We start from the raw sequence: 20,000 nt of genomic DNA, 5'->3' as shown, positions 1-20,000 counted from the left end.
TGTGAGCTTGTAGATCAGCTATTTCTGGTGAACTCTCCCTCCCCATATCAGCACATTCGCCAAATGTTTCCATTCTCCTTTTGCACATTTGGTTTTTTCGATAAAGCCCCAAAAATCCACCTCCTCCAAGCGCATGAATGTTTTTGTGAAATTTGAAGTGTTTCCATGAATAGATAGATTTATGTGCAAAAGCCAAAATGTACAAAAAACTGCTTTATGGAAACGCAGCTAATTTCAAATGTCAATGTCAAAAGCTTTATTGGCATGATAACATATGTCTTACATTGCCAAAGCATACATACTAACATAAAACAAATCATACACAGGGACCCTCAATGACCACACATGAAAACTAGACAGCATTTGTAACCCTAACCCTAACCCTATATATATATACAGTATATATTAGGTTTTTACCCATTAGGTGCTTTGTCTATCCAAGATATTTTGCCTAGATTGATATTTCTATGCATTAGTTGTATTGATATTGTTGTATTACCTTGCTGTAAATATTTCTGGATTAAGAGCCTCTGCTAAATGTCTAAATTGTAAATTGTAAGTTTACTTGTGGTAACGTTTGGAGCCTACCGGCTCTTCATCGAGGTCTGATGAAAAGCCGTTAGGCTCCAAACGTTACCATACGTCCACTTACTCTCTCTTTGGGAGCATAAATTGCTGTTCTATTTGTATACTATACTTTAGTCCTATACTGGCCTTAGATGTGCGTGCCTTTTGGCTGTTTTGCAGTCTCTGTTATCTAAATTGTAACAATAATCTATTTTTCTCTCTCTCTCTCTCTCTCTCTCTCTCTCTCTCTCTCTCTCTCTCTCTCTCTCTCTCTCTCTCTCTCTCTCTCTCGTCCAGGGTGTGGAGGAGAGAGAGCAGCGCACCCAGCTCAGCAGAGAGGAGATCAAACAGAAGGTTGACCTCTACAACTCTCTGACCTCTGACCCTCTGAAGATGACCCTGGTACGCACACACACACACACACACACACACGCACGCACGCACACACACACACACACACACGCACACGCACACGCACGCACACACACACACACATGCATGTGCACACACGCACACAAACACTCCTAAAGCGTGTGATCATAGTGTAGATCTGGGACAGATCCGAGACATCATGTAGATCCGAGACATCATGTGTAGATCTGCTATTTTCACTAGTTTGGGGGAGACATCAAATTTCTCTTTTCTCGGATCTCGAGCTGAAAGGTTCCGGCGTACAGAAGTCTAGACTCACGCCTAGTAGAGCGGCCCAGATGGAGAACCGCAAGGTTCCCGGTTCGATCCCTGTGGGCTCCTCCAGAGTTAGGGCTCGAACACACTGTACGATTTTGCGTGGTGGGCGAGTCATCAGATCATTACAGTATTTCACACTGCACGAGTGACTTTCTTGAAATCGTCTCGTTGTGGTTTTCGCCGACAAGGGGTCACACACTGACAGATATTTCACCAGGATGCATCCCCGATACATAGCCAATATTACATTTGTTTTTATTCTAATTGTGCACGAGAGCGGGCACTAATGATTTTCCTCTCTCACACACACACACACACACACACACACACACACACACACACACACACACACACACACACACACAGCGCACTCCGCACCTGTTCAATGTTTTCATAATAACACCAGCCATGCTGCTGCGTGGTTTTATCAACATATTGTGAGATGCGTTGGTTTTATATTGCTATGAAACAGCATCCATATTATTTAATATGATGAAAGTCATGAAACAGCAATATTACCAGTAAGACTCCCTAATCGGGAGATAAGCGACCGTTGGTCGCTTATCTCCACAAATAGGCCAAAAGTTTGTTTTACCAATTATCAAGACATACGGGCAGTTGACAGTTTGCCATGGTTACTCATTGAAGTTGAATCTCCATATATGGAGATAACCTACGCATCACACTAAGTCTGACCTCACCAGCCCATATTTGGGCATGAGCAACTTATGTCTCCATATATGGAGATATGATGACATCACACAGTCCTCAGCCGATGATGTGGCGTGATGTCATACAATACACAAACAAGCCCTACAGTATAAAGGGGCAATTCTTGCCAGGAAAGAAGCATTTCTTCGACTCGGACCTTATCGCCAGGGTTGGCTTATAGCAGCTGTCGGTAGATAATGCCGGTCTTATATACTCATTGAAGTTGAATCTCCATATATGGAGATAACCTACGCATCACACTAAGTCTGACCTCACCAGCCCATATTTGGGCATGAGCAACTTATGTCTCCATATATGGAGATATGATGACATCACACAGTCCTCAGCCGATGATGTGGCGTGATGTCATACAATACACAAACGAGCCCTACAGTACCAGTAAGACTCCCTAATCGGGAGATAAGCGACCGTTGGTCGCTTATCTCCACAAATAGGCCAAAAGTTTGTTTTACGAATTATTACACTCTATGTGAACATTTACATCAACAAATCCCAAGTACAGGGCATCATCTGGGATACAATCCCTTTTATGCCCATATATGGAGATCCCTAACATAATCCCTTTCATGCCCATATATGGAGATCACTAACAGAATCCCTTTTATGCCCATATATGGAGATCCCTAACAGCATCCCTTTTATGCCCATATATGGAGATCACTAACAGCTAACAGAATCCCTTTTATGCCCATATATGGAGATCCCTAACAGAATCCCTTTTATGCCCATATATGGAGATCCCTAACAGAATCCCTTTTATGCCCATATATGGAGATCCCTAACAGAATCCCTTTTATGCCCATATATGGAGATCCCTAACAGAATCCCTTTTATGCCCAGTTGGTTGCTAGGGTAAAAAAACATGGTTGCTATGGTAAACAGTTGGTTGCTAGGGTAAACAGTTGGTTGCTAGGGTAAAACCATGGTTGCTAAGGTGGTTGCTAACGTACACTAACAGACCAGCAACAACAGACTGTTGCCACAGCAACGTACACAAAGGTTTGTGTACACATGTGGTGTGATGTCATACTGAAGATATATGACATCACACCGTACACAAACAAAGGTGTGACGTGTGACGGACGGACGGACGGACGGACGGCCGGTGGAGGTTTTCATAGTAAACTGCTCCCTGACGGTCGCAATAAAGGGGCAATTCTTGCCAGTAAAACAATGGTTGCTATGGTAAACAGTTGGTTGCTAGGGTAAAAAAACATGGTTGCTATGGTAAACAGTTGGTTGCTAGGGTAAACAGTTGGTTGCTAGGGTAAAACCATGGTTGCTAAGGTGGTTGCTAACGTACACTAACAGACCAGCAACAACAGACTGTTGCCACAGCAACGTACACAAAGGTTTGTGTACACATGTGGTGTGATGTCATACTGATGCGGAGATATGAGCAGGGCAAAGGTGTGACGTGTGACCGACCGACCGACCGACCGACCGACCGACGGACGGCCGGTGGAGGTTTTGATACTAAACTGCGACCTACGGCCGCAACTAGTGATCTATACGCTAGTCTGCTGCGTAATAATGCCCTCTCCAGGCTCTCCAGTCTCTAGCTCTCCTCATGTTAAATTCTTCTCCCTTTCTTTCTCTCTCCGCTCCGCTCCGTGCGTCTCCATTTGACACAGAGAGAGAGAGAGAGAGAAAGAGAGAGAGAGAGAGATAAAGAGAGCGGTGCGCTGTGACAGAGTCATAGAACCAAATATCAAAGCTGTATAATAGGCCTATCTAGAAACGCTCGGGAAGCTGTCGGCGAACGCTGGAATCGTGCGCGGATCTTCTCGCAGTGCTTTTCACACACAGCGAGTAAAACCCCGGCGAGCAAAGCCCGATCTTGCCGCAGATCGCCATTTTTGTCGGCGAGTGCCAACATTGGTCGGCGACAGCATAATGGGCTCAAAAAGTCGGGCAGTGTGTTCGAGCCTTTAGTGTGGAAGAGTCCTTGAGCAAGACTCTGAACCCCTAACTGCTCCTGTATGTGTGCATTACAATCTATGTAAAGAGCCTTGGATAGAAAGCGCTACAGTATATAAATGCACCATTTACCACTCAGATGACTGCAACTCCCTGCATTGTGGCCTCGGCTAAAATGACATCTCTCCCTTCTCTAACTCAGGGCTTTTCAAAGTGGGTGACGGGGGCACCCTGGGATGCCGCAACGGCAGTCCAGGGGTGCCACGAGATAATTTGATAATATTTGGAATTTATTTGGACACTGGAAAAAATATTTAGTATCATTTTAAACTTGATGTACAAAGTTATTTTCAGTCAGTTCTAACCAAATTGGCTATTATCTCAACGTTTTCCTCACAACATAATCACTAAAATATCGTCACTGTCGGGCAGAAACCTCGTATCTCTAAGTTTCAAATGTGTACGTCTTTTGGTAAAGCAAAAGACGTATGCAAGAGTTGCATGCTTGTAGATCTGCTGTTTTCACTAGTTTAGTACATTTTATAGATGATAAATACAAAACAAACGGTTTTGGACATACAACGTTTCCACCCGACAACGACGATATGCTATAAATATAAGGTGCTGGGAGTGAAAATTGTAATGTAGGGGTGCCTCGGATTAAAAAAAATATTCATGGGTTGCCCTGAGACAAAAAAGTTTGGGAATCCCTGCTCTAATTAACTATAGTCACCATGGGTGACCAGCAGGCTACCAGGCAGAGATTAGCTACTACAAGTAGCTAAGCTACATAGCTTAACTAGATTTCTAAGTAGTGTAACGGAAATTTGCTACATTTCTCTGGGGATAGCTTGTAGTGTAGTTTAGCTATATTTAATCAGTAACTAGTCATGTAGCTTACTACGTTTTCCAAATAGCTCGCCCATCACGGTTGGGAAAAATAAATGAACAAAGAGACCTGTCAATTGCAATAGTGTCCCCAATAGTGAGGGGACATTCAATACGTCTGACCCCCCCTCCCCAGGGGGATCCCCAGATGACCGTGAAGTGACAATTTAAGGACTTAAGACATTTTAATACCGAAATAAATTAGACAAAGTAGTGTCGATTTGGCTGGCTACTTTTGTCATGTATCTTGTAGCTTGGTATACATTTCTTTGGGGATAGCTTCACTGTAGCTTTAGCTATATTTAATGGAGTGTAACTTGTAGCTTAGGTAACTACATTTTCCAAGTAGCTTGCCCATCACTGCCAGGCACCTACAGTATAGGCTCTGGAATGCCCAGCTGTAAGTCCAGACCAGCTAAACAGTAGCTCAGTGTTTGCGTCTCATTCAGTTAAAATGTCCGCAGCCTCCACTGGCTCCCGGTTGCGGCCCGCACTGAATACAAAACACTGATGCTGACCTTCAAAGCAGCAAAAGGTATGGTTCCTCCATACCTCCAAAACCTGATCAACCCCTACACCCCCACCCGTTCACTTAGATCAGCCAACACAGGGATGCTGACAGAACCCTCGCTAAAAACCCCAGGGCAAAAATCCACTCGTCCGAGACAGTTTGCCCTCCTGGCCCCAAAGTTGTGGAATAAACTCCCTGTCGCACTTAGAACAACGGACTCACTCGCTAGCTTTCGCTGTGGACTGAAGACTCACCTGTTCAGACTCCACCTAAACCCATACATAGCACTACTGAAACACTCAATGACCATACATGAAGCTAGTTAGCATTTGTTTTTAGGTTTTATAGAACTTTTATTTCCTTGTCTGATTATATTATTTCCTAGATAGATATTCATTTGGGTTTGTTATAACGAAACCAATGGATTGTGCAGTCCAAGTAGGGAATGAGGCTTTACTCCAGGTGAAGGAGTTTAAGTATCTCGGGGTCTTGTTCACGAATGAGAGAAAGGGGAAGACGGAGAAGGAGATCAGCCGGAGAATCGGAGCAGCAGGACCGGTTTTGCAGTCGCTAAATCGCACTGTGGTGAAGAAAAAATAGTTGAGCCGGAAGGCAAAGCTCTCTGTCTACCGAGCAATCTTCGTTCCTACTCTCACCTATGGTCATGAAGTGTGGGTCATGACCGAAAGTATAAGGTCGCGGGTGCAAGCGGCCGAAATGGGTTTCCTCAGACGGGTGGCTGGTATCTCCTTTAGAGATAGGGTGAGAAGTTCAGTCACCCGAGAGAGACTTGGAGTAGAACCGCTGTTCCTACACTTGGAAAGGAGTCAGCTTAGGTGGTTCGGGCATCTAGTACGGATGCTTCCCGAGCGCCTTCCTAGGAAGGTCCTCGATGCACGTCCCACTGGGAGGAGACCCCGTGGCAGACCAAAGACCAGATGGAGGGATTATATCTCCAAACTGGCTTGGGAACGCCTCGGTATACTCCCTGAGGGAGTGGAGGAAGTTGCTCGGGATAAGGAAATCTGGAGGTCTCAGTTGGAACTGTTACCCCCGCGACCCGATTCCGGGTTAAAGATGGATGGATGGATGAATGGATATTGCTGTTGATGTACTGACATATTTTCTTGTTTATTATTGTGATGTTTTATCTGCTTATTGTAAGTCGCTTTGGATTAAAAGCGTCTGCTAAATACCTAAACTGTAAACTGTAAACTGTTAAAAGCTGTTTCAGAAAGGTGTGTCAGTCCTCAGTGTTTCCTATAGAAAGGTGTGTCAGTTCTCAGTGTTTCCTATAGAAAGGTGTGTCAGTCCTCAGTGTTTCCTATAGAAAGTTGTGTCAGTGTTTCCTATAGAAAGATGTGTCAGTGTTTCCTATAGAAAGGTGTGTCAGTGTTTCCTATAGAAAGGTGTGTCAGTGTTTCCTATAGAAAGGTGTGTCAGTGTTTCCTATAGAAAGGTGTGTCAGTGTTTCCTATAGAAAGGTGTGTCAGTGTTTCCTATAGAAAGGTGTGTCAGTCCTCAGTGTTTCCTATAGAAAGGTGTGTCAGTGTTTCCTATAGAAAGGTGTGTCAGTATTCAGTGTTTCCTATAGAAAGGTGTGTCAGTCCTCAGTGTTTCCTAGCATTGTCTCAGGCTCATATCTTGTGTTGGCAGAGCAACAGAACTCTGTGTGACTTCCTGCTCACATTGTTGATGTTCAGCCAGAGTGTTGCAGCTTTTAGTGTAGCTGCAGTGAAACCTGCTTATTGAAAACAAGGTGTTAGAATACATCAGAGAATCACACATACTGTATGTGGTACCGCCGGTCTAACCAGTATGACCCGAGTCAGTGACGTGCATCTAAACTAAGACTGGGGAACATATCAAAAATGTATCGATATCGAGGTATCAACATGCGACGTGTACATATCGACACGACAAAGACGGCTTGAAATGAGGTATTGGTGTATGTGTCAAATTAATGAACAGACACACTATGCATGCACGTAGCACATGCAACAGAGCAGTCCATCTGTAACCAGGTGTGGTTATTTCAATAAAACCATTGTTGGAAAATGGAAATAAGGCATTTAATGTCTGGAAATAAGGCATTTAATGTCTGGAAATAAGGCATTTAATGTCTTTATTCTATGTGTACTGTGGAGTGTGCATGCATGGATATGATATTCATTATCTGGGTTAGGCAGGCAGTGGACCTAAAGCAGAAAAACATTAAAAACGATATAATGCAATTGTTTTTACTAATATCGTGAGTAATATCGATATCAAGGTATTTAACAACGTTATCGAATATCGCAGGTTTTCCTAATATCGCCCAGCCTTACTATACAGTATGTTATACAGTAAGTTAGGAGCTTAATCATTCCTGCATTTAGGTCTCTTCATGAAAAGCACTGCTCTACCGATGATATGATATAAATGAAATACTATGACTTTTATAAAGTATTTCTAAAGCCTCAGGTTGATCAGGTGATGAGATAAGATCACTATGTCTCTCTCTCTCTCTCTCTCTCTCTCTCTCTCTCTCTCTCTCTCTCTCTCTCTCTCTCTCTCTCTCTCTCTCTCTGTCCTTTCTTCTAACCCTTTGTGTCTATCATTTCATCTGTAGAAACACAAATCTCTCTTTGTCATTTGTGTGTTTGTGTGTGTGTGCGTGCGTGCGTGCGTGCGTGCGTGCGTGTGTGTGTGTGTGTGCGTGCACAGAGCTCCAGTGGAGTGTACACAGGCTTCATCAAGGTGCAGCTGGAGCTGCGGCGGCCGGTGACGGTGCGCGGGGCTCGAACCGCCGGTCCCTGTGGGCCAGCGGTCGACGAGGCCTTCTACCTGCCCAGAGGAGCAACAAACACACTGCATATCAGCTCTACTAACACTGTTAAACAGGTACACAACTTTACTACACACTACACACACACACTGTTAAACAGGTACACAACTTTACTACACACTACACACACACACTGTTAAACAGGTACACAATGTTTACTACATACACACACTGTTAAACAGGTACACAACTACTGCTGCACACTACACACACACACACACACACACACACACACACACACACACACACACACACACACACTGTTAAACAGATACACAACTACTGCTACACACTAAGGCTGGGCAATATAACGAAAATGTATCGATATTGAGGTATCAACATGATATCGAGGTAGATATCGAGGTATTGACATGATATCGAGGTATCAACATGCGAGGTATACATACTGACGAAGACAGCTTGAAATGAGGTATTGGTGTATGTGTCAAATGTATTAACAGACACACTTTGCATGCACGTAGCACATGCAAAAAAGCAGTCCATCTGTAACCAGGTGTGGTTATTTCAATAAAACCATTATTGGAAAATGGAAACAAGGCATTTAATGTCTTTATTCTATGTGTGCTGTGCAGTGTGCAACAGTGCATGCATGGATATGATATTCAGTAGTGTCGCGTAGCCAGACAACTATTCCACAATCTCCGAATGTCATATAGAGTCTGGAACTACACCTCCTGAACAGAGAGTAATGGAAACTGGCATTTCTGTTCATGAAAATATATTTTAAAATGTCATTTCTGCCAAGCATCGAGCTAAATATGCTTTTTGATCTTTATTTATATAATGATAAATGTGCGAGATGTTAAAAACTAAACGGAAGTGAGGAGGAGGCCTCACTTCATCGTTCTTCTTACGTCACCCCAGGCTGTATGACGGGAGCATTAGCAAATCACAGAGTCAACAGTCTGGCCACGCCAGACTATGCAAGCAGTGGACCTAAAGCAGAAAATATTAAAAACGATATAATGCAATTGTTTTTACTAATATTGTGAGTAATATCGATATCGAGGCATTCAACAACGTTATTGAATATCGAAGGTTTTCCTAATATCGCCCAGCCGTTACTACACACACACACAGTTAAACAGGTAGACAACTACTGCTGCACACACACATCCTAGACTGGGTCAATACAGTTGCGGTCAAAGGTTTACATACATACAGTACACACTAAAGAACATTCCAATTTCCAAGCATTCGTGACACACACCATGAATTTGACCAAATCTGATAGGTAGAGAATATACAATTATACATACAGCAATGCTAATATGAAATGTGACCAAATCTGCTGGGTTAAAATTATACACAGAGCAATGCTAATGTCCCTTGGCCATGCAGAAGGTTGTGTCAATCAAATAAGCAACTGTGCAGCAATTTTTTTTTTTTTTTTTTAAGTTTAAACTGCATGTCCCCCTGGGAATCCTAATAAACTCTATGAACTCTATGTCTACAGTGTTAATAATGTATCTCTGTGTGTGTGTGTGTGTGTGTGTGTGTGTGTGTGTGTGTGTGTGTGTGTGTGTGTGTGTGTGTGTGTGTGTGTGTGTGTGTGTGTGTGTGTGTGTGTGTGTGTGTGTGTGTGTGTGTGTGTGTGTGTGTGTGTGTGTGTGTGTGTGTGCAGGTAATCGTTGCGTTGCTGAATAAGTTCACAGTAGCAGACAACCCTGCCAAGTACGCTCTGTACAAACGCTGCACCAGAGAGGAGCAGGGTAAGACTGTGTGTGTGTGTGTGTGTGTGTGTGTGTGTGTTGATATCCTGTATTACAGATTTATTGAGTACCCGGTAAATTTACAGTAAATGTATAATATAAAGCCATTTAACACTTATTGCGCACTAATGAATGATTGTTTTAATTTGTCAGGGCTCTTTATGAATTGTCATCTTCATAGATGGTGGTCAGCCACAAACTCACACTCACAACAACTGGACAATAAAAAAAGATACCAGTTCTGTTCAGAATTTGTCATCTCACATCTTTCCACAAACTATTGAAAAACGCTCAATATTGGGCTGGATAAAAGCCTGGCTCGATAAGCAGGATCAATAAGGTGCTCCTTATCAATACACATTAACACAACTACTGCCTCTTAATCTGAAGGTTTGCTTGGTGCCTCGGTGCCACGCCGTTTCCTCCATAGGCCGCCGCTATTATTTTGAAGGGCCGGAAGGGGGTTGTTTTTTTGGATTATCACTTGACGGCAACGATTACGTCATCTAGTCACATGACAGTGTGAGCCCAGAAGAGAACATGGCTGCGCCCAGCTTTTGTGTACAAGTATGGAGAGTGGAGACCATCCTTTGTATAAGAATTTCCCTTTTGGAGAAAATGAAGTCTCTTTATGGGCCTCTCAATGGATTTACTATGGAGGACGTTAACTTCGCGTGCACGCCCGACGTGCGTTGTAAACAAATCGCGGACATTACCGATGCGGGCGGGACCGGAGCGACGTACAGTAAGTAATAATATCTTTACTGTATATACAGTAAGATTGACAGTCCTCGCCGTCAACGGCGCCATGGTATTAACCCTTTCACTGACGGTGAGCGTCGTCAAGGGCAGCAGAACAGTTAACGAACTCCATCCCTAGTTATGAGATAGCCTCACAAACACTGCCTAACCTTAACCTCACAAATGATAAGCTCAAACCCAGGTGAACCCCCTGAGAAAGAGGTTCACCTCGGGCCACACAGGGTTAAAATCCTACAGTCCAAGGATTTATTTGACGAAACATGAACCTTAGTACCTCAGGGTAGAGCTTTAACCCATTTAGGCCTTAACACATTATTACGCAATATTTTATGCTTTAACTATTGAAAAATAGCAGATATACAAGCTCACAGCGCGGCACCGAGTGCCGCGCTGCGAGCTTGTAGATCTGCTATTTTTGAAAAATCGTGAAAATTAGAATTTTGACCCGATTCTATAGGTGTCTTTTGAATCCTTCTACGATTTTTGGAAAAAAACTATGTTTCTATGTCAGCAATCTGGCCGGCCATCGTCAAAGAAAAGGTCCTTTTCACTTCAACTGGAGCTCAGTTAGTCTGTTCTTGAGAGACCACTATGTCAGTGGTTCTCAAACCTTTTCATGTGAAGGACCCCCAAAATGATATTTATTTGGCCATGGACCCCCATTTCAAAATATCTAGTTCCAGGGACCACCCAGAAGCAAAATTTTGAGTTACAAACGTTCGCTTTGAAAATACATATATTCAAAGATTTGCACACATTTTCATGACTTTTTCAAAAATAGCAGATCTATAAGCTCGCAGCGCGGCACTCGGTGCCGCGCTGTGAGCTTGTATATCTGCTATTTTTCACTGGTTAAAGCAGTCAATAATTCTAGGCCTAAATGGGTTAATATTTCAGCCCACGCCGACCCGTCGGCCAAATCCCACCCGCGACGGGTCAGGCCACGTATCTGTGGGGCTTTGGGTCAGGTGGGTCGGGCTTTGAAGCTGCGCTCGTAACTTTTGTGGTAACGTGAGTGTTTGTGACTGTGTACATGCATGCATTGCAGAGCGTGGGACATCGTTGAAACTGTGCACACAGTGACTTTTGTAAAACCCAATACTATAGGAGTTGTGTGGCTGTGAACATTGTCTTTGTAGCTATAATAGCCTGTACGCCTGCTGCCTGATTTAGCAGAGGTTGTTAACGTCAAACCGTGTTCCCCGAGTGAGGCTCTGATGTTTATTTATTTCCTTAATTTGAAAGGTAAGCCCTATTTGCTACTGTAAGCTGTTTCCTTTAATAAAGACAGCTGCAGTGCATGCAGCGATTCAGCTTGTTTATTAAAACGTGGGGCAGCGGGCTGGGTCGCAGTGGGTCGGGCTCCAATTGTCAGTGATGTCTGGGGCTTTGGGTGGGTCTGGGCTGACGTTCTGTCAGGCTGTGTTGGACTCGGGTTCTGGGGGAACCGTGAATACAAAACGGAACTCTTACTCTGACCCAGGGCTCGTCAGTTTGTCCGGACACAGACTGATGTGTCCGTGGCAATTGTTTATAGGTTTTCTGTTTTCCACACCATCATAATGTTCTTATTGTGATCATAAAAGCCAGTTAGTGAATGTCATACAAATTTACTATGACTTTTTGGCATGTTAGGAATTAGGGCATTAACGACTTGTGATTTTTGCAAGTCGACTCGACTCAGTAAAAAGTTGAGTTGAAGTCGACTTTATCGTTTGATGACGTCATCACATCACACACGACCCCCCAATTATTTTGGGGGGGGGGGGGGGGGTCCCCAGATGATTAGCTTGATGTGAAACATTGTTTTCTCACTCAACTGTAAACAAACCAACATAAAGTGTAAGTGTATAGAGGGTATCTGCACATTTCTAAAGTGACAATTTAAGGACTTTTTAATACCTCTAAAATGGCAAATTAAACATTGTCCAAATTATCAAATATATCCACGAGTTTCCTACGCCCCATAGTGCATCGCGCAAACGTTTGCATCGATCTTCCGGCGCCGATTTACAAGCTCTCAACGGGTTGCATCTGCGACGCGACGTGAGCTTGTATGTCTGCTGTTAAACCCGGAAGTTTGGTCCGGATAGTGTCCAGTAAACTCCCGCGGAAACTTGTGGATAGAGGCAGCAATTGTGAAAATAGCAGATCTACATGCTCAAAACGCTCTACATGCTCACAACGCCTCGCATCGAGGCGTTTTGAGCATGTAGATCTGCTATTTTCACAATAGAAAGTATATATACTGTATATATTTTTTCAACTTCGACTTTCGACTTTCTCTGGTGGGAGTCGACTTGTGTAATGAAGTCGACTGAGTCGACTTGTCGACTTTTTCGTTAATGCCCTATTAGGAATCCCAGTAGTACTAGAGGTTCTCAAATGTTTTATTTGCAAGGACCTCCACCTCCATAACTCAGAGTATGAATGGAACCAAGTTGAACAGTCAGAGTTACAGAGCTGTTAGGGTCGTTCAGGGCTCTTCATTCTGTATGTCTGTGGACATTTCTTTAACATGTTGACAACAATGTCCAACACAAGCCAGCATGGTGATGACCTCTGCTCTCTTCTAACATGAAGGAAACTAAAACCACAAATAAATATCTAACATAAAATACACAGAACAAACTGATAAGAAAGAGGGACACATCACATTCTGCTTTAGGGAGTGAGAGTGTTGCACTAACTCTCTCTCTGTGTGTGTGTGTGTGTGTGTGTGTGTGTGTGTGTGTGTGTGTGTGTGTGTGTGTGTGTGTGTGTGTGTGTGTGTGTGTGTGTGTGTGTGTGTGTGTGTGTGTGTGTGTGTGTGTGTGTGTGTGTGTGTGTGTGTGAGTGAGAAAGTGACAGTAACTGGAGACAGTAGTCCATGCCGTGCATGCCAGCCTTGATACCAGATGCCCTGGAATTGTGTGTGTGTGTGTGTGTGTGCACGCGCGCATTTCTGTATTTTTGGATGCCACAGGGCTATCCCCACTATCAACACTTAGCCGCACGTGCACGCACACACTGTGTGTGTGTGTGTGTGTGTGTGTGTGTGTGTGTGTGTGTGTGTGTGTGTGTGTGTGTGTGTGTGTGTGTGTGTGTGTGTGTGTGTGTGTGTGTGTGTGTGTGTGTGTGTGTGTGTGTGTGTTTTAAAGCTATATATATATATATATAAAGGTTAGAATGTCAGACATGTCATGTTGTTCATACTGTGTTAAAACATGGCTCAGTAGCATCCCCTGGTGGCCGATCACAGTATTGATATAACATTGCTTCCATTCAGACTCTGAAGTGACTTTAACATTTAATTGTTTTTTTTACGGCTGGGACTTTTATTAAACAGAATAATCACATTAATCAGAGGCATTTTGTTTTCCTCAATATCATTTAATAGTATACAAAGGTAGCAGCTCTGTTTCTATTTGCAGTAGGTCTAGATGTCACTCAATGGTTTGTAGTCCTTAGGGTGGTTGTATTTGTAGTCCTTAGGGTGGTTGTATTTGTAATCCTCAGGGTGGTTGTATTTGTAGTCCTTAGGGTGGTTGTATTTGTAGTCCTTAGGGTGGTTGTATTTGTAGTCCTTAGGGTGGTTGTATTTGTAGTCCTTAGGGTGGTTGTATTTGTAGTCCTTAGGGTGGTTGTATTTGTAATCCTTAGGGTGGTTGTATTTGTAGTCCTTAGGGTGGTTGTATTTGTAGTCCTTAGGGTGGTTGTATTTGTAGTCCTTAGGGTGGTTGTATTTGTAGTCCTTAGGGTGGTTGTATTTGTAGTCCTTAGGGTGGTTGTATTTGTAGTCCTTAGGGTGGTTGTATTTGTAGTCCTTAGGGTGGCTGTATTTGTAATCCTTAGGGTGGTTGTATTTGTAGTCCTTAGGGTGGTTGTATTTGTAGTCCTTAGGGTGGTTGTATTTGTAGTCCTTAGGGTGGTTGTATTTGTAGTCCTTAGGGTGGTTGTATTTGTAGTCCTTAGGGTGGTTGTATTTGTAGTCCTTAGGGTGGCTGTATTTGTAATCCTTAGGGTGGTTGTATTTGTAGTCCTTAGGGTGGTTGTATTTGTAGTCCTTAGGGTGGTTGTATTTGTAGTCCTTAGGGTGGTTGTATTTGTAGTCCTTAGGGTGGTTGTATTTGTAGTCCTTAGGGTGGTTGTATTTGTAGTCCTTAGGGTGGTTGTATTTGTAGTCCTTAGGGTGGTTGTATTTGGTAGTCCTTAGGGTGGTTGTATTTGTAGTCCTTAGGGTGTTTGTATTTGGTAGTCCTTAGGGTGTTTGTATTTGTAGTCCTTAGGGTGTTTGTATTTGTAGTCCTTAGGGTGGTTGTATTTGTAGTCCTTAGGGTGGTTGTATTTGTAGTCCTTAGGGTGGTTGTATTTGTAGTCCTTAGGGTGGTTGTATTTGTAGTCCTTAGGGTGGTTGTATTTGTAGTCCTTAGGGTGGTTGTATTTGTAGTCCTTAGGGTGGTTGTATTTGTAGTCCTTAGGGTGGTTGTATTCCATTCTCTAGCATTCAACAGTTCCACACATCTTGCTGCTGTGTGTTCACACTGCATGTGCAAGTGACACAGATCTGATCTGTGTGTTCAGACTGATTTCAACCCATTTAGGCCTAGAATTATTGACTGCTTTAACCAGTGAAAAATAGCAGATATACAAGCTCACAGCGCGGCACCGAGTGCCGCGCTGCGAGCTTGTAGATCTGCTATTTTTGAAAAAGTCGTGAAAATGTGTGCAAATCTTTGAATATATGTATTTTCAAAGCGAACGTTTGTAACTCAAATTTTGCTTCTGGGTGGTCCCTGGAACTAAATATTATATTTATTTGGTCCGTGGCCAAATAAATATCATTTTGGGGGTCCTTCACATTAAAAGGTTTGAGCACCACTGACATAGTAGTCTCTCAAGAACAGACTAACTGAGCTCCAGTTGAAGTGAAAAGGAACTTTACTTTGACGATGGCTGGCCAGATTGCTGACATATAGAAACATAGGTTTTTTCCAAAAATCTTCAGGATTCAGGATTCAAAAGACACTTATAGAATCGGGTCAAAATTCGAATTTTCACGATTTTTCAAAAATAGCAGATCTACAAGCTCGCAGCGCGGCACTCGGTGCCGCGCTGTGAGCTTGTATATCTGCTATTTTTCAATAGTTAAAGCATAAAATAATGATACACAAAATGTGTACCCGTTCTAAATGGGTTAACAATGTTAGTCTAACCTAACGCTGCGGATCTCACCGGGTCCTCTGGCGTCTGGAAATGACTGCTGTGAGCTTTGAGTAAATGAGGAAGTGATCCACGATGGAAAACCAGTGATAAATCATAGCGATTATTATAATTATAATGGATAAGCCTAAACAAACCAGTTCACATGAACAATACTGATGTAAAATAAGATATCTGAACGGCTACATTTATTTTATACAATTAAAAATCAAACCTCTGTTCGAAGTGGAGCTGTGTGTGTGTGTGTGTGTGTGTGTATTGCAGTTGATGCTCAGGGCAGGCTAGACTCAACAGCACCTCTCTGGTCACCCAGGGTTACTACATACAGGCTACATACAGACCCACAGACCCACCCACCCACCCACATACCCACATACCTACACACACGGCCACGTATAGGGTAGCTTGTGTTCCACACAGCTCCAAAAAATGTCATGAACCAGCACAGTTATAGGGGGGGCTTGCCCAGGCTTATTTTTCTTCCGATCACCAAAATAAGCTTGGGTTTTCCGAGGCTACAACAACGTCAACCCAAAGACGCCCTGCGTCGACATATCTACTTTGGTTACCATGGTAACAACATAGGCGTCATGACTTTCTCTCTCTTTATGTGAGTTCTTCAGATTCTAAATGTTCCTCTGACATTACAGATAGGATCTTGTGAAACATGTTCTTCCTTGCAGTGAGATATGTCTTCATGTTCTGCCATGCAGTGAGAAATGTCTTCATTTATTGCCTTGCTGGTTCCTGTACATTTCTCATGTACTGAGGCATCCCTCCACAGAGCTAGGAGACTTGAATACATCCGTCTGTCCACTGAATGCTGCTCAAACATTCTGTAGTTTAAAACGTATTATTGTTTTATTTTCATTACACCACTTGCGCTCTCGTAAATCAAGTGTGTGTGTGTGTGTGTGTGTGTGTGTGTGTGTGTGTGTGTGTGTGTGTGTGTGTGTGTGTGTGTGTGTGTGTGTGTGTGTGTGTGTGTGTGTGTGTGTGTGTGTGTGTGTGTGTGTGTGTGTGTAACAGTGTACATGTGCAGGCTAGCAGAAGGAGAGCAGCCTCTGTTCCTGCGTCTCCTGGCTGGACCCAACACTGATGTTCTGAACTTTGTACTGAGAGAACAACACCAAGGAGAGATGATGGTATGCACGCACACACACACACACACACACACACACACACACACACACACACACACACACACACACACACACACACACACACACACACACACACTGAGAGAACAACACAGTGGTAACAACAATGAATGATTAAAGGAAACATTCACTGAGGGATTTAAATCACCAATATTACAAACAATATATCCCCCTCCTGTAGACAACTAACAGATACTGTGCACATTAATGTTTTCTTTAACAGTTATAGCAAAAAAACTACATTTTACTCAAACCAACTCCTGTACTGTACAGACAGTGGTGTATTGTGTAAAGTAACTAAGTACATTTACATATCTACTGTATTTAAGTACAATTTTGAAGCATCTGTACTTTACTTTTTTTTCCAATTTCCAATACCTTTTCTTGTACTCCCTTACATTTCTGATCCAGATATTGTAATTTTACTCCACTACATCTATTTAAAAACTTTAGTTACTAGTTACTCTGGAGTTACAAATTATAATATTATAATACATTCAAACCTTTTGTACTTTTACTTTTGGCACATTTTGATGTCTTAAACGGGTTGTTTACTGACGGGCTGCAATTCCCTCCTCCGGCCACCAGTGGGAGGCGTTCTCGGTGCCCGAGCTGAGCAACTTCCTGCGGATCCTGGAGAAGGAGGAAGTGGAGCAGGTGGACGCCATCGCCCGTCGCTACGGCAACTACCGCCAGAGGCTGCAGGAAGCCCTGAGCCACGCCACCAAGAGCACTACTACTGCCCCCTAGTGGGCTGGAGGAGCGGGGGGGAAGGACACTACCGCCCCCTACAGGGCTGGAGGAGTGGCTGGGGAAGGACTCTTATGAACCCACTAAGAATACTACTGCCCCCCCCAGAGGCCTGGAGGGGGAAGGACACCAATGAACCCAAACCAAAGAGGATCACAAAGGGGACACGCTTCATTTGGAATCGCACCACAGTTCTAAAAAGGAGTGCTCGTTTTCTATTCTCAGGCGACCTTGAGCCATGTGAGACACCGCCGATATTATATATTTCTTTTTGCGTTTCCACAGCGCACGGCCCAGTTTCCTGCTCTTGATGTCGTTCTAAACTTGAGTTCTGGGAAGCTATGGGCGGGGCCAGCAGCGCTGCTGCGCATTTATTTCTGGTTATATGGAAACGTAACGATCTAAATCGTACAAAAGAGGATCTAAATCATACCAAAGAGGTTCTAAATAGAATCCAGGTTTATAAGAGCGTTGAAGACACTAAAGAAAAGGGAGGGGGAGGGACCAAATGGAACCAAATAGAACCTTTCGGGTCTGTGACTCTGAGAGTGTACAAATGGAACCCATTTCGGGCCCATTTGGTATCATTTGATACACTCTCAGAGTTAATGGTGGGTCCTTGAAACTAAAAAGTTAGAGAAACTACTGGATTATAATTTAACAAATAGATTAGAATGTAATAAATGTGATTAATGGAGGGATGGAGTGATGGACGGAGAGAGAGAACAGAGGAAGAGAAGAACAAACGGACAACGCTTGTCGCTTTGGGAGTTGGAAGCTGTGACCTGCGTGTCATACCAGCAGTGGCCTCCAGAGGGAGGTGTCGAGGTGGGCAGTTTGAACGTCATGGAGGAGATGTTTGTTTTTGGTTCCAACGGAAATCCTTCCAGATGGAGACACCAGGGGGAGACAGAGAGAGGCTTTGGGTTTCATCTACCAAAAAACGCACTGAACGCTTCTGTTGACGCAAAACCAAAGCCTGTTGAAACGGCGCTGCGGTTGCGTTGTCTGCGTTAATTAGCAGACTCTGTTGAATAGCAATTAGCACACTGTTTATTTTTATATATTTTTTTTCATATTCATTTCCCGTTCTTTCATATTTGTATTAATTATTTTAAGCCTGGAACTAAGCCATCCTTCAAAAAAAGTCTTAAAAAAAAAATAGGTATTTATTAAATATAGTATATAATATAATTGAATATTCAAATATTTTCTTTACACAGAATCAACATGTTTCAAAATGTTTCATGGTCATTATCCACCAGCATCCTGATGGCTTAAATATAATTTATATAAATATATATGAATCTCTATGGGGTGAAAAGGAAAGAACGGTGTTTCTATCTGTGTCTCCACACATACCAAAGAACGGTGTTTCTATCTGTGTCCACATGTACCAAAGAACGGTGTTTCTATCTATGTACCAAAGAACGTTGTTTCTATCTGTGTACCAAAGAACGGTGTTTCTATCTGTGTACCAAAGAACGGTGTTTCTATCTGTGTACCAAAGACGGTGAGGTTGAATATCATCAGAGTTCCATTCATTCAATACTGTACACTGTGTACAGCAGGGTTAGGGTTTGCACAAAAGTAGTGAAAACAGCCGATCTACAAGCAGGCGTTGTGTGCTTGTAGATCGTCTGTTTTCACTAGTTTAAATCATTTTTAAAACGATAAATTCAAAATGAACGGTTTTGGACTTACAAGATTTTCACCCGACGACGACGAAAACTGTCGCTGGAGTAGTGGGAACGCCACCGTCACCCCCCACAATGTTGTGGCCCTCGGCTTGGTACCCTAGACATAATTCGGCCCATGGGGAAAACTAATTGGGGAACCCTGCTGTACAGTCTGACATCACGGCCAGTAGAGGGCGCTGTTTCCCTGGGTCCCGTTGTTGTGTTGTTGGGATATTAGATCGCCTCATAATAAGAAGCGTGTTCCATAAATAAACAAACCTCCCCGGAGATTCTCGTCTCATGCATATGAAGCATGACGTTAGGGCTGTCATGATTATAACATTTTACATGATGATTAGCTGTCACTCAAATAACTGCCATTAACCATTTAATTGTGTTTTTGTTGTTGACGATTACATTTCTGTTTGGCTTGTAGGCTTTTAAAGTTCCGGGAGTTTTTTTTAATTTATTTATGGAAAAAACACAGGAAGTGATGTCAGTACTTCATTACTATTGGTTATAACTTTATAACTGTCTGTCTGTCTGTCTGTCTGTCTGTCTGTCTGTCTGTCTGTCTGT

General features: G+C 43.1%; 1 protein-coding gene across 2 annotated transcripts in view; it reads left to right on the top strand.

Annotated features, from left to right (window-relative positions):
* rassf3 (Ras association domain family member 3) overlaps positions 1 to 20,000 on the top strand; it is a 55,442-nt gene that overhangs the window by 32,994 nt on the left and 2,448 nt on the right. For both annotated transcript variants that reach the window (XM_080754547.1, XM_080754546.1), the window contains 5 exons: positions 865 to 969; positions 8,015 to 8,191; positions 9,781 to 9,868; positions 16,862 to 16,977; positions 17,581 to 20,000. The exon at positions 17,581 to 20,000 is cut by the window's right edge and continues 2,448 nt beyond it. In XM_080754547.1, coding sequence (XP_080610673.1) covers positions 865 to 969; positions 8,015 to 8,191; positions 9,781 to 9,868; positions 16,862 to 16,977; positions 17,581 to 17,742 — 648 coding nt within the window. In that variant the 3' untranslated portion in view covers positions 17,743 to 20,000. The remainder of the gene's footprint in view (positions 1 to 864; positions 970 to 8,014; positions 8,192 to 9,780; positions 9,869 to 16,861; positions 16,978 to 17,580) is intronic.

Source organism: Nannobrachium achirus (genome assembly GCF_963921795.1).
Source record: "Nannobrachium achirus genome assembly, chromosome: 23".
Taxonomy (NCBI): Eukaryota; Metazoa; Chordata; class Actinopteri; order Myctophiformes; family Myctophidae; genus Nannobrachium; species Nannobrachium achirus.
This window is presented reverse-complemented; position numbering and strand designations above follow the sequence as displayed.